At 41.1% G+C, this 19,271-nt stretch overlaps 1 protein-coding gene across 2 annotated transcripts in view; it reads left to right on the top strand.

The window, feature by feature from the left end:
• LOC136875923 (pancreatic triacylglycerol lipase) overlaps window positions 1-19,045 on the top strand; it is a 124,250-nt gene extending 105,205 nt beyond the window's left edge. For both annotated transcript variants that reach the window (XR_011018459.1, XM_068228356.1), the window contains 2 exons: window positions 7,523-7,659; window positions 18,583-19,045. Coding sequence is in view for 1 of the 2 variants with exons in the window: in XM_068228356.1 (XP_068084457.1) it covers window positions 7,523-7,659; window positions 18,583-18,671 (226 nt within the window). In the remaining variant the exon portion in view is untranslated. The remainder of the gene's footprint in view (window positions 1-7,522; window positions 7,660-18,582) is intronic.
• The last annotated feature ends 226 nt before the right edge of the window (window positions 19,046-19,271 follow it).

The following is a 19,271-nucleotide window of genomic DNA, read 5'->3' as shown; positions in this document are numbered from 1 at the left end:
ACGGTATCCCCTGCCTGTCGTAGGAGGCGACTAAAAAGGTGCCCCAGCGGCTCTGAACTTTGGAGCGTTGGTTGTCGACCACGGGGCTCTTCTCTGAGTCTTGGCATTGCTTCTACTTACTTGCGTCAGGCTCCTCGATTTCATCTATTCTATCCGACCTTCCTTGGTCAACTCTTGTTCTTTTCCAACCCCAACGCTATTAGGTTTACGAGAGCTAGGGAGTCTTATAATTTCACGCCATTCGTAGCCTTCTCATTGTTTGATTGATACCTTCATTTTCGAAGTGTCGGATCCCTTCTATTTTTTTCTCTGATTAGGGTCACATAGAGGATGGTTGCCTAGTTGTACCTCCTCTTAAGACAAGAATCACCACCACCTGTGTGTGTTTGGCACTTAATAGTTGATATGTCGGGCTGAGTAGTTCAGACGGTTAAGGTGCTAGCCTCCTGACACCTACTCAGCGGGTATTCGCTTACTCTTGGACACCAGGGTAAACACTGAGGATAGCTGCGCAGCCCGTCTTAGTAGATTTTACTGTCACATAAAAGAACTGGAAACAATGGAACTTGTATTCCCTGTGTCAGCAAATACTTCCAAGTCTAATCAACTTGCTAGTGCAGTCAATTTGTTGCTAAAATGCACATCATTTCCAGTTCACCATCGATTTTCCCTCTTATTCACTTAAGCTCTATAGTTCTGAGTCCATGTGAGCTCCAAGTTCGAATCCTAGTCGGAGTGGTGATTTCCCACAGCTCGAACGTTAAGTGTATCGAATTAAACAGAAGGCACTTGAGCTGTGTTGTTTCAATTAAACGCGCAAGCTTTAAATGTACAGTTATGCTTGTTAGCCACCCAAGTAGAGGAGCTGTGGGTTCGAATCCTAATCGGGTCGGTTCAGTCCAAGATTTTCCTGGTTAATGTTGAGCTTCAGTCTAAGAGAGTTCCAAGTTCGATATTCGGTCTTCTTTATTTCAAGGGAGTCCTAGACTCGATCTCTGTGTAGGTTAGATATTTTGACTAATGTTACTTTTGTTCAAGGACGCTCCAGACTCGATCTCTGTTTTGCGTCGAATATTAATAATGTTTATGTCCTATTAACGGCTTTTAGATACACTGAAGTGCCGGAATTTAGTCCCATAGTCGTTCTTTTCTTGTTCAAGGGAATTCCAGACTCAAAATCTGTTTGGGTTAACTATTAATAATGATATTCTCTTAACGTAATTCTTAAATATATTTTAGAGCAGCTGACGTGCAAGAATTTAGTCCCGCAGTAGTTCTATTTTTGTTCAAGGGGGTTCCAATATCGATCTTCGTTTTAGGTCAAAGTCCAAGTTACAGACACTAAAAATATGAAAGTACATGTATTAAGCCTTACACCACCTCCCTAGTTCTCTGTGCAGCCGCCGTCTTCTTCTTTTTTTTTTTTGCTAGTTGCTTTACGTCGCACTAACACAGATAGGTCTTATGGCGACGATGGGACAAGGAAGGGCTAGGAATGGGAAGGAAGCGGCCGTGGCCTTAATTAAGGTACAGCCCCAGCATTTGCCTGGTGTAAAAATGGAAAACCACGGAAAACCATTTTCAGGGCTGCCGATAGTGGGGTTCGAACCTACTATCTCCCGAATACTGGATACTGGCCGCACTAAAGCGACTGCAGCTATCGAGCTCGGTCGTCTTCTTCTTAGTTCAGCACGAAGTCACCTTCCGACAATACGCCCCCTATGAATAAAACATACATATTAAGCCTTATAGCCGCCATGTTGTTCCTAGTTCATCTCCAAGCCCCCTTAAGTCGTTTTCCAATGTTTCACCCCTATGAATAACACATATGTATTAAGTCTTATAGCCGCCATCTTGTTATTAGTTCATCTCCAAGCTCCCTTAAGTCTAAGCTTCCCCTCTTAAGCATAGGGTAAGCTTGCACTTTTTGGCATCGAACTTGTGTCTTAGGCCCTTAAGCTTACGGTCGAACCCGAGGTCTGTAAAGTAAAGCCAGAACATGTAGTCAGCGTAAGGTCATAGCACGCTCTTAACCAAATTAGCTAACGGGCACCCTCTAAGCTAGCAGCCCGAACCGTGCTATGACGTCACTCACCTGATCAGGCCTCGTCCAGGGGCCACCGGGTTCCAGATGCTGCAGAACTGTCCAAAAGTATCTACTGATATTGTTATTTTATCTGAGACTGCAGAAGATCTCGACAAGTTGCTGAATGGTATGGATGAAGTCTTGGGTAAGGAGTACAAGATGAAAATAAATAAGTCCAAAACAATAGTAATGGAGTGTCTCGAACGAAGGTAGACGAATATTGTTACTTGCGTAGTAAAATAACTAACGTTGGCAGAAGTAAGGAGGACATAAAATGCAGACTAGCACAAGCAAGGGAGAGCTTTCTTAAGAAGAGAAATTTGCTTACTTCAAACATTGATAGAGGAATTAGAAAGATGTTTCTGAGGACTTTTATCTGGAGCGTGGCATTGTATAGAAATGAAATAGGGACGACAACCAGCTCAGAAAGAAGGAGAATAGAAGCTTTTGAAATGTGGTGTTACAGAAGAATGCTGAAAGTGAGATGGGTAGATCGAAACACGAATGAAGAGATACTGCATCAAATTGGTGAGAGGAGATCGATTTGGCTAAATTTGACGAGAAGAAGAGATATTATGATAGGACACATTTTAAGACACCCAGTAGGTCCTACTTGTGCAGTTGGTTCTTGGTGGGAAGTTTTGTGGGTAAGAACGGTAGGGGTAGTTCAAGGTATGAATATGACAAGCAGATCAGAGCAGATGTAGGATGCAATAGTTACGTAGAAATGAAAAAGGTTAGCACAGGATACGGTTGCATGGAGGGCTGCATCAAACCTGTCTATGAATGACCTATGCGAATAACGGAATCCCACTCCCATTTGACAGGCGAGGGACTCATTGGAAACAACTTGGCGAACGAAATGGAATTCGATGGGGAGCTATCAGTATTAATGGGGCTTGTGCAAGAAAGAAGGTAGAACTGGCTGAGTCAGCAAAGAGGATACATTTGGATGTACTAGGAGTAAGTGATATTCGGGTAAGGGGAGATAACGAGGAAGAGATAGGAGATTATAAAGTGTACTTGACGGGTGTTAGAAAGGGAAGGGCAGAGTCTGGGGTAGGGCACGCAGCATAGTTTCTGTTACGCACGTAAATGTGCGAATGATGTGGGTAGATTTGTCAGTTGGAGGAATTAGGACTAGAATTGTGTCCGTATATTCGCCATGTGAGGGTGCAGATGAGGATGAAGTTGACAAGTTTTATGAAGCATTGAGTGACATCGTGGTCAGGGTCAACAGCAAGGATAGAATAGTGCTAATGGGAGATTTCAATGCGAGAGTTGGGAATAGAACTGAAGGATACGAAAGGGTGATTGGTAAATGTGGGGAAGATATGGAAGCTAATGGGAATGGGAAGCGTTTGCTGGATTTCTGTGCTAGTATGGGTTTAGCTGTTACGAATACAATCTTCAAGCATAAGGCTATTCACCGCTACACAAGGGAGGCTAGGTGTACTAGATCCATAACAGACTATATCTTAACAGACTTCGAATTCAGGAAATCTATTAGGAATGTACGAGTTTTCCGCCGATTTTTCGATGATACAGACCACTATCTGATCTGTAGTGAACTAAGTATATCTAGGCCTAGGGTAGAGAAAGTGAAATCTGTCTGCAAACGAATATGGGTAGAAAATCTCCAGGACGAGGATATTAGACAGAAGTACATGGATATGATTAGTGAGAAGTTTCAAACAGTAGACAGTAAGCAGGTTCAGGATATAGAAAGTGAATGGGTGGCATACAGGTATGCTGTAGTAGAAACCGCAAGGGGATACCTAGGAACAGCTGTGTGTAAAGATGGGAAAAGGGGAACATCTTGGTGGAATGATAAAGAGAGAATCTCGTAAACGTAAAAAGGAGGCTTATCAGAAATGGCTCCAAACAAGGGCCGAGGCAGACAGGGATTTGTACGTAGATGAAACAGAGCGAAACAAATAGTTGCTGAATCCAAACAGAAGTCATGGGAAGATTTTGGTAACAACCTGGAAAGGCTAGGTCAAGCAGCAGGGAAAACTTTCTGGACAGTAATAAAGAATCATAGGAAGGGAGGGAAAAAGGAAATGAACAGTATTTTGAGTAATTCAGGTGAACTCATAATAGATCCCAGGGAATCACTGGAGAGGTGGAGGGAATATTTCGAACATCTTCTGAATGTAAAAGGAAATCATCCTGGTGGTGTTGCGAACAGCCAAGCTCATGGGGAGGAGGAAAATTATGTTGGTGAAATTATACTTGAGGAAGTGGAAAGGATGGTAAATAAAATCCATTGTCATAAAGCAGCAAGAATAGATGAAATTAGACCTGAAATGGTGAAGTATAGTTGAAAGGCAGGGATGAAATGGCTTCATAGAGTAGTAAAATTAGCATGGAGTGTTGGTAAGGTACCTTCAGATTGGAAAAAAGCAGTAATTGCACCTATCTATAATCAAGGGAACAGGAAGGATTGCAACAACTATCGAGATATCTCGTTGATTAGTATACCAGGCAAAGGATTCATTGGCATCTTGGAAGGGAGGATGCGATCAGTGGTTGAGAGGAAGTTGGATGAAACCCAGTGTGGTTTCAGACCACAGTGAGGCTGTCAGGATCAGATTTTCAGTATGCGCCAGGTAATTGAAAAATGCTATGAGAGGAGTAGGCCGTTGTGTTTACGTTTCATAGATCTGGGAACCGAGGTAAAAGATGTTCGCCATACTGGGGGATTATGCAATTAAAGGTAGATTATTAAAATCAATCTAAGGTATTTATATTGACAATCGGGCTTCAGTGAGAATTGATGGCAGAATGAGTTATTGGTTCAGGGTACTTACAGGGGTTAGACAAGGCTGTAATCTTTCACCTTTGTTGTTCGTAGTTTTCATGGATCATCTGCTGAAGGGTATAAAATGGCAGGGAGGGATTCAGTTAGGTGGAAATATAATAAGCAGTCTGGCCTATGCTGACGACTTGGTCTTAATGGCAGATTGTGCCGAATGCCTGGAACTAGAAAATAGGTGCAATGAGTATGGTATAAAAATTAGCCTCTCGAAGACTAAATTGATGTCAGTAGGTAAGAATTTCAACAGAATTGAATGTCAGGTTGGTGATACAAAGCTAGAACAAGTCGATAATTTCAAGTATTTAGGTTGTGTGTTCTCCCAGGATGGTAACATAGTGAGATTGAATCAAGGTGTCGTAAAGCTAATGCAGTGAGCTCGCAGTTGCGATCAACAGTATTCTGTAAGAAGGAAGTCAGCTCCCAGACGAAACTATCTTTACATCGGTCTGTTTTCAGACCAACTTTGCTTTGCGGGAGCGAAACCTGGGTGGACTCAGGATATCTTATTCATAAGTTAGAAGTAACAGACATGAAAGTAGCAAGAATGATTGCTGGTACAAACAGGTGGGAACAATGGCAGGATGGTAATCGGAATGAGGAGATAAAGGCTAATTTAGGAATGAACTCGATGGATGAAACTGTACGGATAAACCGGCTTCGGTTGTGGGGTCATGCGAGGCGAATGGAAGAAGATAGGTTACCTAGGAGAATTATGGACTCCGCTATGGAGGGTAAGAGAAGTAGAGGTAGACCAAGACGACGATGGTTAGACTCGGTTTCTAACGATTTAAAGATAAGAGGTATAGAACTAAATGAGGCCACAACACTAGTTGCAAATCGAGGATTGTGGCGACGTTTAGTAAATTCACAGAGTCTTGCAGACTGAACGCTGAAAGGCATAACAGTCTATAATGGTAATGTATGTATGTATGTATGTATTTATTATTATTATTATTATTATTATTATTATTATTATTATTATTATTATTATTATTATTATTATTGTTATTGTACCGGGTGGTACACCTCCACGCCGCTAATTCAAACTTTGCGCCAGTTGAAACTCCTCTACTGGAGGAAGACTGAACTTTAACTACTGGGTGAATTCTCAAGTTTATCAGAAGATGTCATTACTATAAATTTTGAAGTGTTCTGAACTGTGTCCTTTTCGATTCATATTTGTTTTCTCTGTAGCAAGAAGTGTGAACATTCTCTCCTAGATGGCACCACTTAAGAACTACTATTGTGCACCCTAGTGCAAAGTGAAGGAACTTTTCTTTGAAGAAATTTAGTATTTATAAGTTTGTTCTTTATTAAATTTCTTTCTGCCATTGTTTAAGTTGGCAACGTTAACCCTTTCTTTCCGCCAGTTTTGAAATTGGCCAATCATAAATTTCTGTAATTAATTTTCCACCAATCCTGGTTTTCTTCTTCAGTTTTGACATGTAATCTTTTGGCCGTCCAATAAAAAGCTTGTGGGCGGGTGTTCTTATTCTTGAAAGGTCTCGAATGTTCCACGAGGGTATATAAACTGCTGATTTTCGGGTCTCTGCGCCACTTCAGTAACATCTATCATTGTGTAAATTATGTAGCAGGGGGCGGGAAGCGCCTCTTTCGTCGGGCAGCGGTTCATCAATAAGGTAATGGCCTTTTAATAACTTCTTTTCTTGCTAGCTCAGCAGTTTAACTCTCGGGGCAGGTTCGATACCTTTTATTATGTAACTTTCCTCTAAAATGTAATAGACTCTTGGTATAAATTCTATCTCTTTAAACTACAAATTGGGATAGAGAGTGCCTAACCCTCTCGAGCTCCCTTTCATATTGTTTTTGAGGTGACTACGTTTTCTCAACCATTTTTCTTCGCTTCGTAATGTAATAAGTTTTCCTATCGTGTCACCTCTTTAGTATGGGATTAGCCCTTGCATATGCGGCCTAGTGCCAAATAGGTTTTAAATAAAGTGTATTAGGAGTGCAAGGACGCCTCCTCTCAAGTTGGTATTTTGGAGGCCATGTAATTGTCCTGTTTCTTTATTGAGTAGGCCTCAGTAGGTTGGGTATTTTTACCCCTGTTTTCATGTGCTGGGAGGTCCGCTTGAAGGTGGAGTTTGGTGTGGCCTTTGATAGGCTTGAACTTTAAGAGCGGGTTGCTATTTCTTAAATTTGGTTTCTGTGTGCCTCGAGCAGGCTTTACTGAGTAATAGGGAGCAAGAGCTGGGCATGATTGGTGTTTTCCGCCCCTTTGTCAAACCTGGTATCTGGCTAAAGTTGGGCTAATTGCTCAAGAATTATGTGTCTGGCTCTCGGAGCCCAAATCCTGTAACACTGTAATTGTACATTCTCGATTTGTTGCTAGGCTACTGAGTACCTGTTATATTTGTTATTTCTTGATCTTAAAAAGAAAATATAACCTTGTTAAATTTTAAATTAACTTTAATTTCGTATATTGAGACCTATTCATCCCAGCACCTTCTTTCACCTCTGCTAATCCACCATACCACGGTAACAATTATTATTATTATTATTATTATTATTATTATTATTATTATTATTATTATTATTTCATTTACATGCTAAAGAACGTCACAGCTGAAATGTGTACCTGTTGAATGTTACAGGAGCTCCGGGCACAGCAACGCGTTCAATGTGGAGTCCCTGGTGAAAGCCTGTGAACTGGACGCGTGCTCCACACTTGACGACCCGGTACATCTGCCAGCCAGGGGCATAGTTGATGTGGACACTCGTAGGGTTTGTTGTAAGTAACTCTTATCACCCACTTGAAGGTTTTTAGCGATCGTCACTACTTAAGCAACATCAAATTGTGAAATATGTGTATGTTGGGATCGTGTATACTCATAATAACCGATAATTTTCTTCCAATTAAATCAAATGAAATTCCGACTTTCAGTACCCGCTTAATTTTTAATGCATATCGACACTAAATGGCAAAGGTTAGAAAATAGGTAGTTCATGCAATGGATAAACAGCAATTTCACAATTACATTTAAGCTCAGTTCGCCTCCTTACTATGACTATTATCTTGTTTCCACAAAACTTTTCCTCTTATTTTTTATTTATTTATTCTGCCACCAACACGTGTTTGCTAAATGACACAGAACAACCAACAAGTTTCTTAAAAGAAAAATCCCGTTATTGCCACCGAGATTATTATAATCGTGGTAATAATTTTGTTTTGAATATTTCTGTCCAGTCTGTGGTCTCACTAGCACCCAGAAGCAGTCGTCTTATTTGTATATTCCTGACGCTGTAAGCTCTCTGGTAGTAGGATATTATTGGCACATATACAGGGTGGTTCACCAGCCCCTTATTTTTTCGGAGGTAGGTAACCCAACTACCGAAAATATCATAGACATCCGAATAATATTAGCACCTGCTTCTTTATGGCATTAGTACAACCATACTGTTTATATAATGCTCGCGAATATGGTAGAAATCATTAAAGGCAGTGTTATTTATTCTTCTTCTTCTTCTTCTTCTTCTTCTTCTTCTTCTTAATCTGTTTACCCTCCAGGGTTGGTTTTTCCCTCGGACTCAGCGAGGGATCCCAGCTCTACAGCCTCAAGGGCAATGTCCTGGAGCGTGAGACATTGGGTCGGGGATAAAACTGGGAGGAGGACAAGTAACTCGCCAAGACACCTCACCTGCTATGCTGGACAGGGGTGTTGTGGGGGGATGGAAAGATTGGAAGGGATAGAAAAGGAAGAGGGAAAAAAAGCGGCCGCGGCCGTAAATTATATTACCATCCTTGCACTTACCTGGAGGAGAAGTGGGGAAACACGGAAAACCACTTCGAGGATGGCTGAGATGGGAATCGAACCCCCTCTACTCAGCTGACTTTGCGAGGCTGAGTGGACCCCGCTCCAGCCCTCGTACCACTTTTCAATTTCGTAGCAGAGCCGGAAATCGAACCCGTATCGAATCGACGTATTTGAGCCCCTTCAAATACCACCGGACTGAGCCAGGATTGAACCTTCCATGTTGGGGACAGAAGGCCAGCGCTCAACTATTTGAGTTACTAATGCCGCCAAATAAATAAATAAATAAATAAATAAATAAATAAATAAATAAATAAATAAATAAATAAATAAATAAATAAATAAATAAATTTAAATACATTTGCTTTAAGTCGCACCGAAACACGGAAGTACTGTGGCGACGATTGGATAGTGAAAGGTTAGGAGTGGGAAGGAAGCGGCCGTGGCCTTAATTAAGTTACAGCCCCGGCATTTGCCTGGTGTGAAAGTGGGAATCCACGGAAAACCATCTTCAGGGCTATCGACAGTGGGGTTCCAACCCACTATCTCTCGAATGCAAGCTGATAGATACACGCCCCAAAGCAACGGCCACTCGCTTGGTCTAAGACCTATCTGTGTCGGTGTGACGCAAAGCAAATTGTTGGGAGAAAAGAATGCCATTCGGTTAAGCCGATGAGGTTCGGAATTCTTAGACGCACACTTGAATGTCTTCTTGAACTTGTCATGACAAAATAAGAATCATATTCAACAAGACCCATTAAGAGACTTAAGCTGGTAAATACTGGATTGTCAGGAGGTTAGTGCGACACTTCCTCAGCTGAAATAGTTGACAATCATGGTCGTGTTCACTACCTCTCATATCAAACATTTTTCAAGTGAAGTAAAGGCCCTGTTCTAAACCTCAAACCAAACTCCTTAGACAACGCGAGAATTGGACCCGGAATATCCCAGAAAAAGGCAGGCACACTACCACTACACCGCAGATTAAACAGCTGTCTACGGCGTACACTGAAGAAGTGGAAGGCAAACGTTTCCACAATTAACCAACGTCAGGATAATAATAATTATTCATGAGGTATAATTTTTGGGCTTATGCCGTGTAATTAATTATAAGACACATTCTACGCGTTTCGAAAGGAATCATGCCTTTCTTCATCAGGAGACAACAGAGAAATGAAACGACGCACTGAAGGTTGCTAGGATAAAGCAACAAGGAACTTTAAGTAGTGCCCTAAGATGTAAAAGGGACGCCATTTTAGCCCCAGCTAGAGACAACGAATGGCAACAGTAAAGCATTACTCTCTAATGGTTCTGTTAATAGGTAGCCATGATTCACTGAGGTTGTAGCCTGTATCGCGGTTGAAATTATCAGGGTGTTTACGTATTTCAACCGCCTCCCTGATAATTCTTGGGCGATATTGCTTTATACGGGCAAGAACATCCACTTCTTGGAACAAGACATCATGACCAGATGTTAAGGCATGATCAGCAACAGCTTGTTGTTTGAGCCAGAAACATCTGGTATGTTTTTTTTCTTTTTGGTCCAATACAAACCTTGCCGCAAGTACAGGGAACTCTGTAGATACCAGATTGTTGCAATTTAGGCAAACTATCCTTAGTTGGTTGCAGGAGTTGCCTAATCTTAATTGATGTTCCAAAAACAGTTCGTACATGGTACCTACGTAAGATTTTATCAATACGATCAGTCGTGTTATGTATGTAAGGTAGTTAAGTAGTTCCTTTTACATCTTTTTCCTTAATAGACGTCCGATTATGTGTCGATTTCAGAACTCTTGATATCAAAGCTCTGCTGTAACCGTTGCTCTCAAAGGTGGTTCTCAAGTTGTTAATTTCATCTTGTAGAGCTGACACTTCACAAATCATCCTGGCCCTGGTAGTCAGAGTTGTAAGGATACCATGTTTCTGGGCAGGGTGATGGTGAGAATCTGCGTGGAGATATCTATTGGTGTGTGTAGGTTTACGATAAACGCTGGGCCTAAAGATCCATCCACTTTCTTGGTGACGAGAACACCTAAAAATGGTATTTTGCCGTCAGATTCCATTTCCATGGTGAAACAAATGGAAGGGTGCTGGCGAATAAGATGATCCAGAAAGTGACCAAGATTGTTTTCACCTTCCGTCCATGCGACGAACGTATTATCCACATATCACCACCAGATCTTCGGTTTGCAAGGTGCTGACGACAAAGCTTTCTCTTCGAAGTTTTCCATGAAGAAATTAGCCACAACAGGAGAGAGAGGACTTCACATGGCCACACCATCTGTCTGTTCATGATATTTCCCATTCTATAGAAAGTAGGAGGAGGTCATACAGTGGTAGAAATGCTTTGCGATCTCTTCAGTGAAAATATTCTTAATGAGAGACATAACACCATCGACAGGTACTTTCGTAAATAGAGACACCACATCGAGACTCACCAAGATATCGCCTGGCTGAAGTGATATAGTTTTTAACTTCTCAATGAAGTGTGTGGAATCCTTAATATAGGAAGGGGTGTTACCCAGGTGTGGTTGAAGTAGACTATCTACATATTTAGAAAGGGCATATGTTGGGGCACCAATCGTACTGACAATAGGCCGTGAAGTTATAAACTATAATATCATAATAATTGTTCCGGGGATTCTGTGGAACGCAGAGGTGAAAGAAAGTGCGGGCATGAATGGGTGGATATACGAAAGTCGAAAGATCACTTTAAAATTTGAAATTGGCAGTTTTATTTATTTTCTTAACCTTTCTTTCCGTTCTTTTCAAACTTTGAACACTTACACTTTGCTGAGCAAATAACAATGGATCAGGTACCAATCTAGCTCGAGAGCTTGCGTAACAGAGTTTTACGAAACAACAATTTACAACATGAGCCAGAAGCTTCTTACTTACAAATTTTACATGAGCACAACTGCTCTCTTCAACAAACAGTCAAGGAGACAGATCTCCCAATTACGAGCACCTTTCCTCTACAAATTTACAATTTCCAGGCCTATCATAGGCACAACCTACATTTAACAAATTTAATCAGTATTCACTATCTTAAATGCCTCCATTACGAACACACACTAGACTGTAGACTGGAGTGATCACAAAGACATCATGGCCCCCCAGCTTTCGGCTTTTATAGCGGAGAGGAATGTTCCAGAAAACTCTGGGCTAAGGCCCTGACACACCCCCAATTTTCATTGGATAATCAAATAAGTACCAGAAAGTTTTAAGTGGCAGAAAAATAAATATACAAAAATTTTCATTGGACAACATCTTAAGTTGGCGGGAAGAGACAGAAGTGTTGTAAACCTTAGAACACCGAAAACAAACTATAAACAATTCACCTTAGTAAAACTTAACATACGAAATGTATCTTGAATTTTAATAGTTCATCTTCACCCCAGAGGATACAACATAAGTTGATAGTAGAGACATCTGTTGAGAATTGTTCACACAATCTCCGAAATGAGTTTCAGCTATCCTGATCTAGAGGTCCTTCATCAAGGCGCTATTTTTAAATGCTCGGGGCGGGTGTACCTCCGGTATAATAATAATAATAATAATAATAATAATAATAATAATAATAATAATAATAATAATAATAATAATAATAATAATTACCAGGGTTTGTGGATCAGCAGAGGTGAAAGAAGGTGCTGGGGTGAATGGGTCTAACTACTTTGTCAAGAAAGAATTTAAACTGAAATGGAAGGTTATATTTTCGAACAGCAAGCAAGTTACCAAATTCTCACTTCGTGAGATAACAATTACATAGCAAATTGAAAACAATATTTAGGAAAAAAAATCAAGATTTTAAATCTTTAACACACTTCGGCTACAAGCCCTTACTTTTACAATTTTTGAGTTTCTAGCTCCAAACCCAAATTTGTTTCAAGGGCAGAAATCCCCTAATAACTTGGAACACTTGCTCCCACTTTGCAATGTCAAGCCTCCCAGAAAAGAGCAGACACGCTCTCAGTTTTTCAAGCCTACTCAAGGCAATACCATACTTTACAATAAATTACCATCAAGGCACAACTTACAAAAATGAAACAGGGGTATCTCGAACCCAGACTACAGGGCCTTAGCAGAAATAGAACAGGATAAGTAAATGGCCCGAAATACAAAAAAGAATGGAGGCGTGTACTTGCACTCCTAAATACTCATTTTAAAACATAAAAAGCACTAGGCCGATGAAACAGGGGCTATTCCCAAACTATGGAGGTGACTCGTATAAGGAAGAAATTTAAAACATTAAGGAAAAGAAGAAAATCAGTTACCAAAACGTAGTCACCTCAAACCTAAATGAATGGGAGCTCGAGAGGATAAATCACTATCTATCCCCGAATTACAGTTACAGATTTTGAAGTATTCACATAAGCCGGCAGAAAATTACATTTTTAGAAAGTTAGGTTACATTGTAAAAGTTTCGGACCTTTCCCGCGGGTTAACTGCTGAGCTAGCAGGAAATAAATATGTTAAACGGCCATTACCTTGCTGAAGACCTGCTGCTTGATGAAAGTGGCGCTTTCCGCCTCCTGCTTTACGTCCACACACTTAGGTAGATGTTGATTGAGTGGCCAAGAGCCGTGAAAATCAGCAGTTTATAAACCCTCGGGGAAAGCTCGAGACCTTTCATGAATAATCAAGGCACACCCTCTTACTTTTATTGGTCAATCTTGAAAGTACACTCAAAGTCGAAGAAGAAATACGGGATTGGCTGAAAATTAATTACAGAAATTATTGATTGGCTAACTTCAAGACTGGCGGAAGGAAAAGCTAAATATTGCCAACCCACAAAAGAATGAACGAAATTTAGTAAAGAAAAAAAATTTCTTCAAAAAGGTTCCTTCACTTCGCACCAGGGTGCATGATCATAGTTTTTCGGCAGTGACACCAATGAGAGAATGTCCAAACTTCTTGATAAATAGTAAACAACAACAAATCGAAATTCACACAGTGACATCTTCAAAGGAAAGGTTTAAATAGGTCTAGTTCCAAATTCAGAGTTTCTCCTGTAGAGGAATTCTAATTGGCGCAAGATTTAAATGTGCGGTGTAGAGGTGTAATAATAATAATAATAATAATAATAATAATATTAACTTTACTGTATATTGGCATGATTCTCGCATTTAAGCATTTTTATATACCAACCAGCTGAGGAATGGGTCAAATGGAATGGCGAGCAGTGTCCTTCGCACGACATCTATCCCTTACTTTCCACACCCTGGTAGGTTCTCGGATGCAAGTGTCCCACACATGCGTCCTTGTTTTACGACCAGACGCCCTTTCTAGCCCTAAACCTATATGGAGGAATGCATTCACTATTGCGTGTTTCTGTGGTGTTTCGTACTATGGTGTGCAGTATGTAGATGAAGAGGTGTGTATAGGGATAAACACAAACACCCAGACTTCCAACCAGAAGAATGAACCAGATGCAGATTAAATACCTGACCTACTGGGCGATTTGGCAATGCGATTAGGGGGGCGCGCAGGTGTGAGCTTGCATCCGGGACATAGTGGATTTAAACCCCACTGTCCGTAGCCCTGAAGGTGATTTATCGTGGTTTCCCATTTTCACACCAGGCAAATGCTGGGGCTGCACATTAATTAAGGCCACGGCCGCTTCATTCCCGCTCCAATACCTTTTCTCTTCCATCGTCGCCATAAGACCTATTTGTGTCGGTGCGACGTAAAGCAATTTGTAAAAATATACCCGACCAGACCGTGAGTCGGATCGAAGACCCTCCAAATCGAAAGCCACGATGCAGATCAATTGCCAACGAACCTGGACTACACATGGCCTTAACCCTCCGGAAATATACCGGTACAGTTTCTAGTTTAAGTGAATACCAGCGCCCTGTAATTCTTCAAAACCGGAAGTAAATTCAAGGAGAATCCTATTCACGTCGTTCTGAGTGATTTAACCTAATCTTCACTGCTAAGCAGCACGCTAACGTTATCAAAGCGAACGGACAAAATTGTAATTGTACGGAACTGTTAATAGTTGTCATAACAGGGCCAGTCTTAAGAATTTCCCTCACACACTGACTTACCCGGTAACAAGTTAAACAAACCAACCAAACAAACAAAAGACAAGGAAGCAAGCAAGCTTGCAGTTCTATGTTATTGTTAGCATCGGAACCTTGAGTTTTACGTTAATTCTGAGCTACAGACACATGAACTTTCGTTTGAAAAATTCCTTATGCATTGGCCGGGTTTCCAGAGGCAATGCCACTATCAAATTACGGTACTCTTTCTTAATACCTCGTTCCTTAAAGATACTTCTAAGTTACCAAGCAAACCGGCGGCACATGCAGCCCATTAAGGGCATTGATCTGCCAAGACGACTGCTGTTCAGCCTGAAGGCCTGCAGGTATTGGGGTAGCACGTGGTCAGCGTGGAGACATACTCAGCCGTATTGCTTGCATATCAGTCGGTTTCGCGAGGCTGAGTGAACTCCATTCCAGCACACAGTCCAGAAATATTTACAATATTCTTGGATATGAACCACAGACTGTAGTATGTAGTGACGGGTAACTCGCAAATGAGTCGTTCAAAACGAACGCTTCACTCCTGTGTAGAGTGAACTAACTACTCAATTTCAATGAACTGGTGGTTCAAACACTTCACAATTCATAACATTCAAAACTCATTCGATTCGTCTGTCGCTCGCTGCCCTCGCCCTTCCATTATCTGAGTCATTACGTCACTAACCCCTTCATACCCAGGCCCATCCCACCTGTGTACTGTGTTTTTAAACGTACTTCCTTCTTTATATGAGACAAGCCTCCCTGTTTATCTTTTCCTTGTTCCTATCAACCATCATCTAGATGATGTTAGCGGGTAAGGCATTGAGTGTCCATAATTAGAGCCTTGAACGGATGCATCTGCGGATATCCGCGATATTAGTGTCTTGGCGGATGCAAACTGTATGGCAGTGCGGATAATTTTTCTAATAATTTCTGATAATGAAGTTTATTAATTTTCACTCAGTTATACTCTTACTTTAGGGGCTGCCTGGCCGAGGGGGTAAAGGCGTGCTCGGTTCGCCCGGAAGGACGTGGGTTCGAATCCCTGTCAGGAAGCCGTAAAATTTAAGAAACGAGATTTCCACTTCCGGAGGTGCATATGGCCCTGAGGTTCACTCAGCCTACACCAAAAATGAGTACCAGGTTAATTCCTGGGGGCAAAGGCGGCCGGGCGTATAGCTAACCACTCTACCCCATCACGTGTCGAGGTTAACAATGGTGGAAGCCTTTACCTTCCGCTCCTCCAAGGACCTTCATGGCCTGTACGGAGGTGACTTTGCTTTGCTTTGCTATACTTTTACGTTTGCTTGTAGTTAGGCGACCCTTGACATTGGTATAGGAGAGTGGCGATATAAAATAGCCTTGAGACCATTAAGTCGTAAATCTGACCTAAGCTTGACTGGCTCCTGCCCACAATTAATGGAAGGAAGGAACAAAAGTCAAGTCAATAGTCCGTTGTTGTCGCAAGAGAAATCCCTCGTTATCCTGTGACTGTAGAGGTTCTGTTTCAGACCTATCCGTTTCAGTACCTTGGATGGTCTAATATACGGTAGTTAAATATTTTCAATATCCGCGAATAACCATTCGCGTTGCCTTTGCTGGCAAGATCTAGTGTTTACAGTGCACTATGTCTTCGGGTGTGGGCTAGAACAAATTTGTTACTTTCATTGACCTGTCTTAGTCTCATCCTTGACTTTGACAATATGAAAGCGACTGGGGTACAAGAAATGCTAGTAGTGCCATTTCTTCTGCAGCCAGTCCCTGTTATGAATGGTATGAAAATGTTGCTCCTAGGGTCAGTTGGTGCGGGCATTTCAGTGGGCTTGGCAGACTGATAGGTAATAGCAACTTCTGGCTCAGTGAGGAAAGCAATGGGGGAAACTACCTCACTCATTTCCCTAGTACACCTCTTCAGTGACGCCTGTTGAGGTCCAAACCAGCCATCAGGCTGAACACTCAACATAAATACATAATCATTCGCGGATGTGGATAACCATGCGCGGATGTGGATGCGAGTACGGGTCAAGGAAGTGTGGATGCAGAGCGGATTCGGATATTATTTTGTATATCCGCGCAGGGCTCTATCCATAATTACATAGCTCTGCAATCTGATGGTAATATTATTAAGTTCTGTATTAGGAAGCTTTATTTAGTGAGTGAGACACTGTGAACGAGGTCGCTGCTGAATGACGTAGTGAGCAGCTTTGTCAGGCTTCAATACTTCTTGAACGAACTACTTCATTCGAACGATTCACAGTAGAGACTGAGAATCGGTGAAGTAGTTCATACGAATGAACTGGTACGACCCATCCCTAACAGTGTGGCGGACCATTCATTCATCCGCTTCCTGGCCTTGATTCCAGCCACAGAATGGATACCAGGCATGTACTGTACACATAATGTACACGAGGCAAATGCTGGAGCTATATTTAAATTAAAGCTACGGCGCCTCTTCACCACACCATGAACTACTCAATGACAAGCTCTGACGCAACACGTCGTTCTCAGTTCAGTGACGTATAACGGAGATATTAACCTTGACAAAACTTTCATGTCCATCAGATTTTAATTGACTATTAACAGCAGATTACAGAAACGGCAATCCTACTAATTGTATGCGCAGAGAACAAATGTTTCTCAGAATCATCAGTCATGATTTAAAATGTCTCATCGCTTGCTAACTCAGGGGTGAGAAGTCCATCGTTGATGTGGCCTCATCTCAAAAAACTGCCACAAGTGCGCGCGTACAGCCTTTCTCCTTTCCATCTGTATATGCAGGGTTATTCACCTAACAGGTTACACGGAAATAACTTCTAAACCATTAAAGATATCAGCATTTTGTTTTTATATTCGTAAATGGCACGCAGGGTCTTGTAAAATAACGTGCTACTTAATCTCATGGGGTGATTAACAACCGAGATATTGATACTAACTCCATATTTTTAAACGGAACCGCACAAATTCATACAGCTGATTTTAAAGTTCATCTGCGTACAAGTTCAAATATGCAAGTATTTTCAAAATCGAAATATTACTTTTTGAGATATAAGTAAGAACAGCATGCGCTGTTTTGCATGCCGCATCAGACGGCGTGAAGTCGGGCAAGGACATATTGAGGCGCAAGCTGCTTCCTGGCCTTGATTCCAGCCACAGAATGGATACCAGGCATGTACTGTACACATAATGTACACGAGGCAAATGCTGGAGCTATATTTAAATTAAAGCTACGGTGCCTCTTCCCCAGTTCTATCCGTTCCTTATGCCATTATTGACGATATTTAGTTTGTATATACGTTAGTGCAATGTCAATCCACGAGCACAATAAGAAAGAAAGAAAGAAAGAAGAGGTTGTTACGCAATTTGCCCGTGAAATAGACATTTTTCCTTTAGTGGAAGGATTTAAGCAACAGCCGTTAGCCGAGTGCTAAAATTATAAGGGTATGAAAAGATTCACGCCGTAAAAATTTAATACATAATTTTATCTACTTTTTTAACAAGAATAGTAGAACATATTAATAGGAAGTAAGGTTTATGTAACGTAATGGCGTTATTGGGATTTCTTCGTTTCGTCGTTATTGTATAGTAAGTATTCATTGATATTATATATAACAATCGCGTGCCTTTTTTAATACATGGACAAGGCTATGATTTATAGGTGGCAAGGGATTGCATAGAAGAACAGAATATTTATGTGCGACAAAATAATTTTATATCGCACTGTCCAGAAAAGTTCTAATTTTCAAATGCAGAAATGTTTAGAAAATTTTAATTTTTGTTCTGGTAATAGATTAAAAGTATTTGGAGTTCCTACCCCTCATAATATGTCAACCCTCACTACACCACTACATTGTTATTTGATTTCCTTGTCCGCAGCTCGCAGTGTCATGGAATTCCTGCAGGCTTACAAGCAGTATCACCAAGGAAAGTTCCAGCCCATGACGATGAAGTATGGACCATTTTGAGAAGTTCAGTTGCAACAGTGTTCTTGGGAAGGAGTATAATGATTCACTTTAAATCACTCCCTACCGAGCTCGATGGCTGCAGTCGCTAAGTGAGGCCAGTATCCAGTATTCGGGAGATAGTGGGTTCGAATTCGACTGTCGGCAGCCCTGAGGATGGTTTCCTGTGGTTTCCCATTTTTACACCAGGCAAAGGTTGTACTTTACTTAAGGCTACGGCCGCTTCCTTCTCACTATTAGCCCTTTCCTATCCCATCGTCTCCATAAGATCTATCTGTGTCGATGCGACGTAAAGCAACTTGTAAGAAAAACACTCCCTTGCAGTTGAAATGTAATTCTTAGCGAGATATGTAATAAACTTGTTTATCATGTGAATAATACAGGCGTTTTAGATAAGTAATACGCCACAAATTAAATGTCCAAAACCACTTAATATAGGCTCTTATTAGAATAAGTCAATTTTAGTAGATGGTAAAAGTAATTATCCGTCACAAACAGATATTAAAGTAAGTAAACTTCCTGATAAAGAAAGGAGAAAGACTGAAAATTTCACAACCAAAAGAAAGGAAAACATTCTTGTACAAATGTTTTTGGCTTGTTAAC

The sequence above is a fragment of the Anabrus simplex genome, chromosome 6, assembly GCF_040414725.1.
Source record: "Anabrus simplex isolate iqAnaSimp1 chromosome 6, ASM4041472v1, whole genome shotgun sequence".
Taxonomy (NCBI): domain Eukaryota; kingdom Metazoa; phylum Arthropoda; class Insecta; order Orthoptera; family Tettigoniidae; genus Anabrus; species Anabrus simplex.
This window is presented reverse-complemented; position numbering and strand designations above follow the sequence as displayed.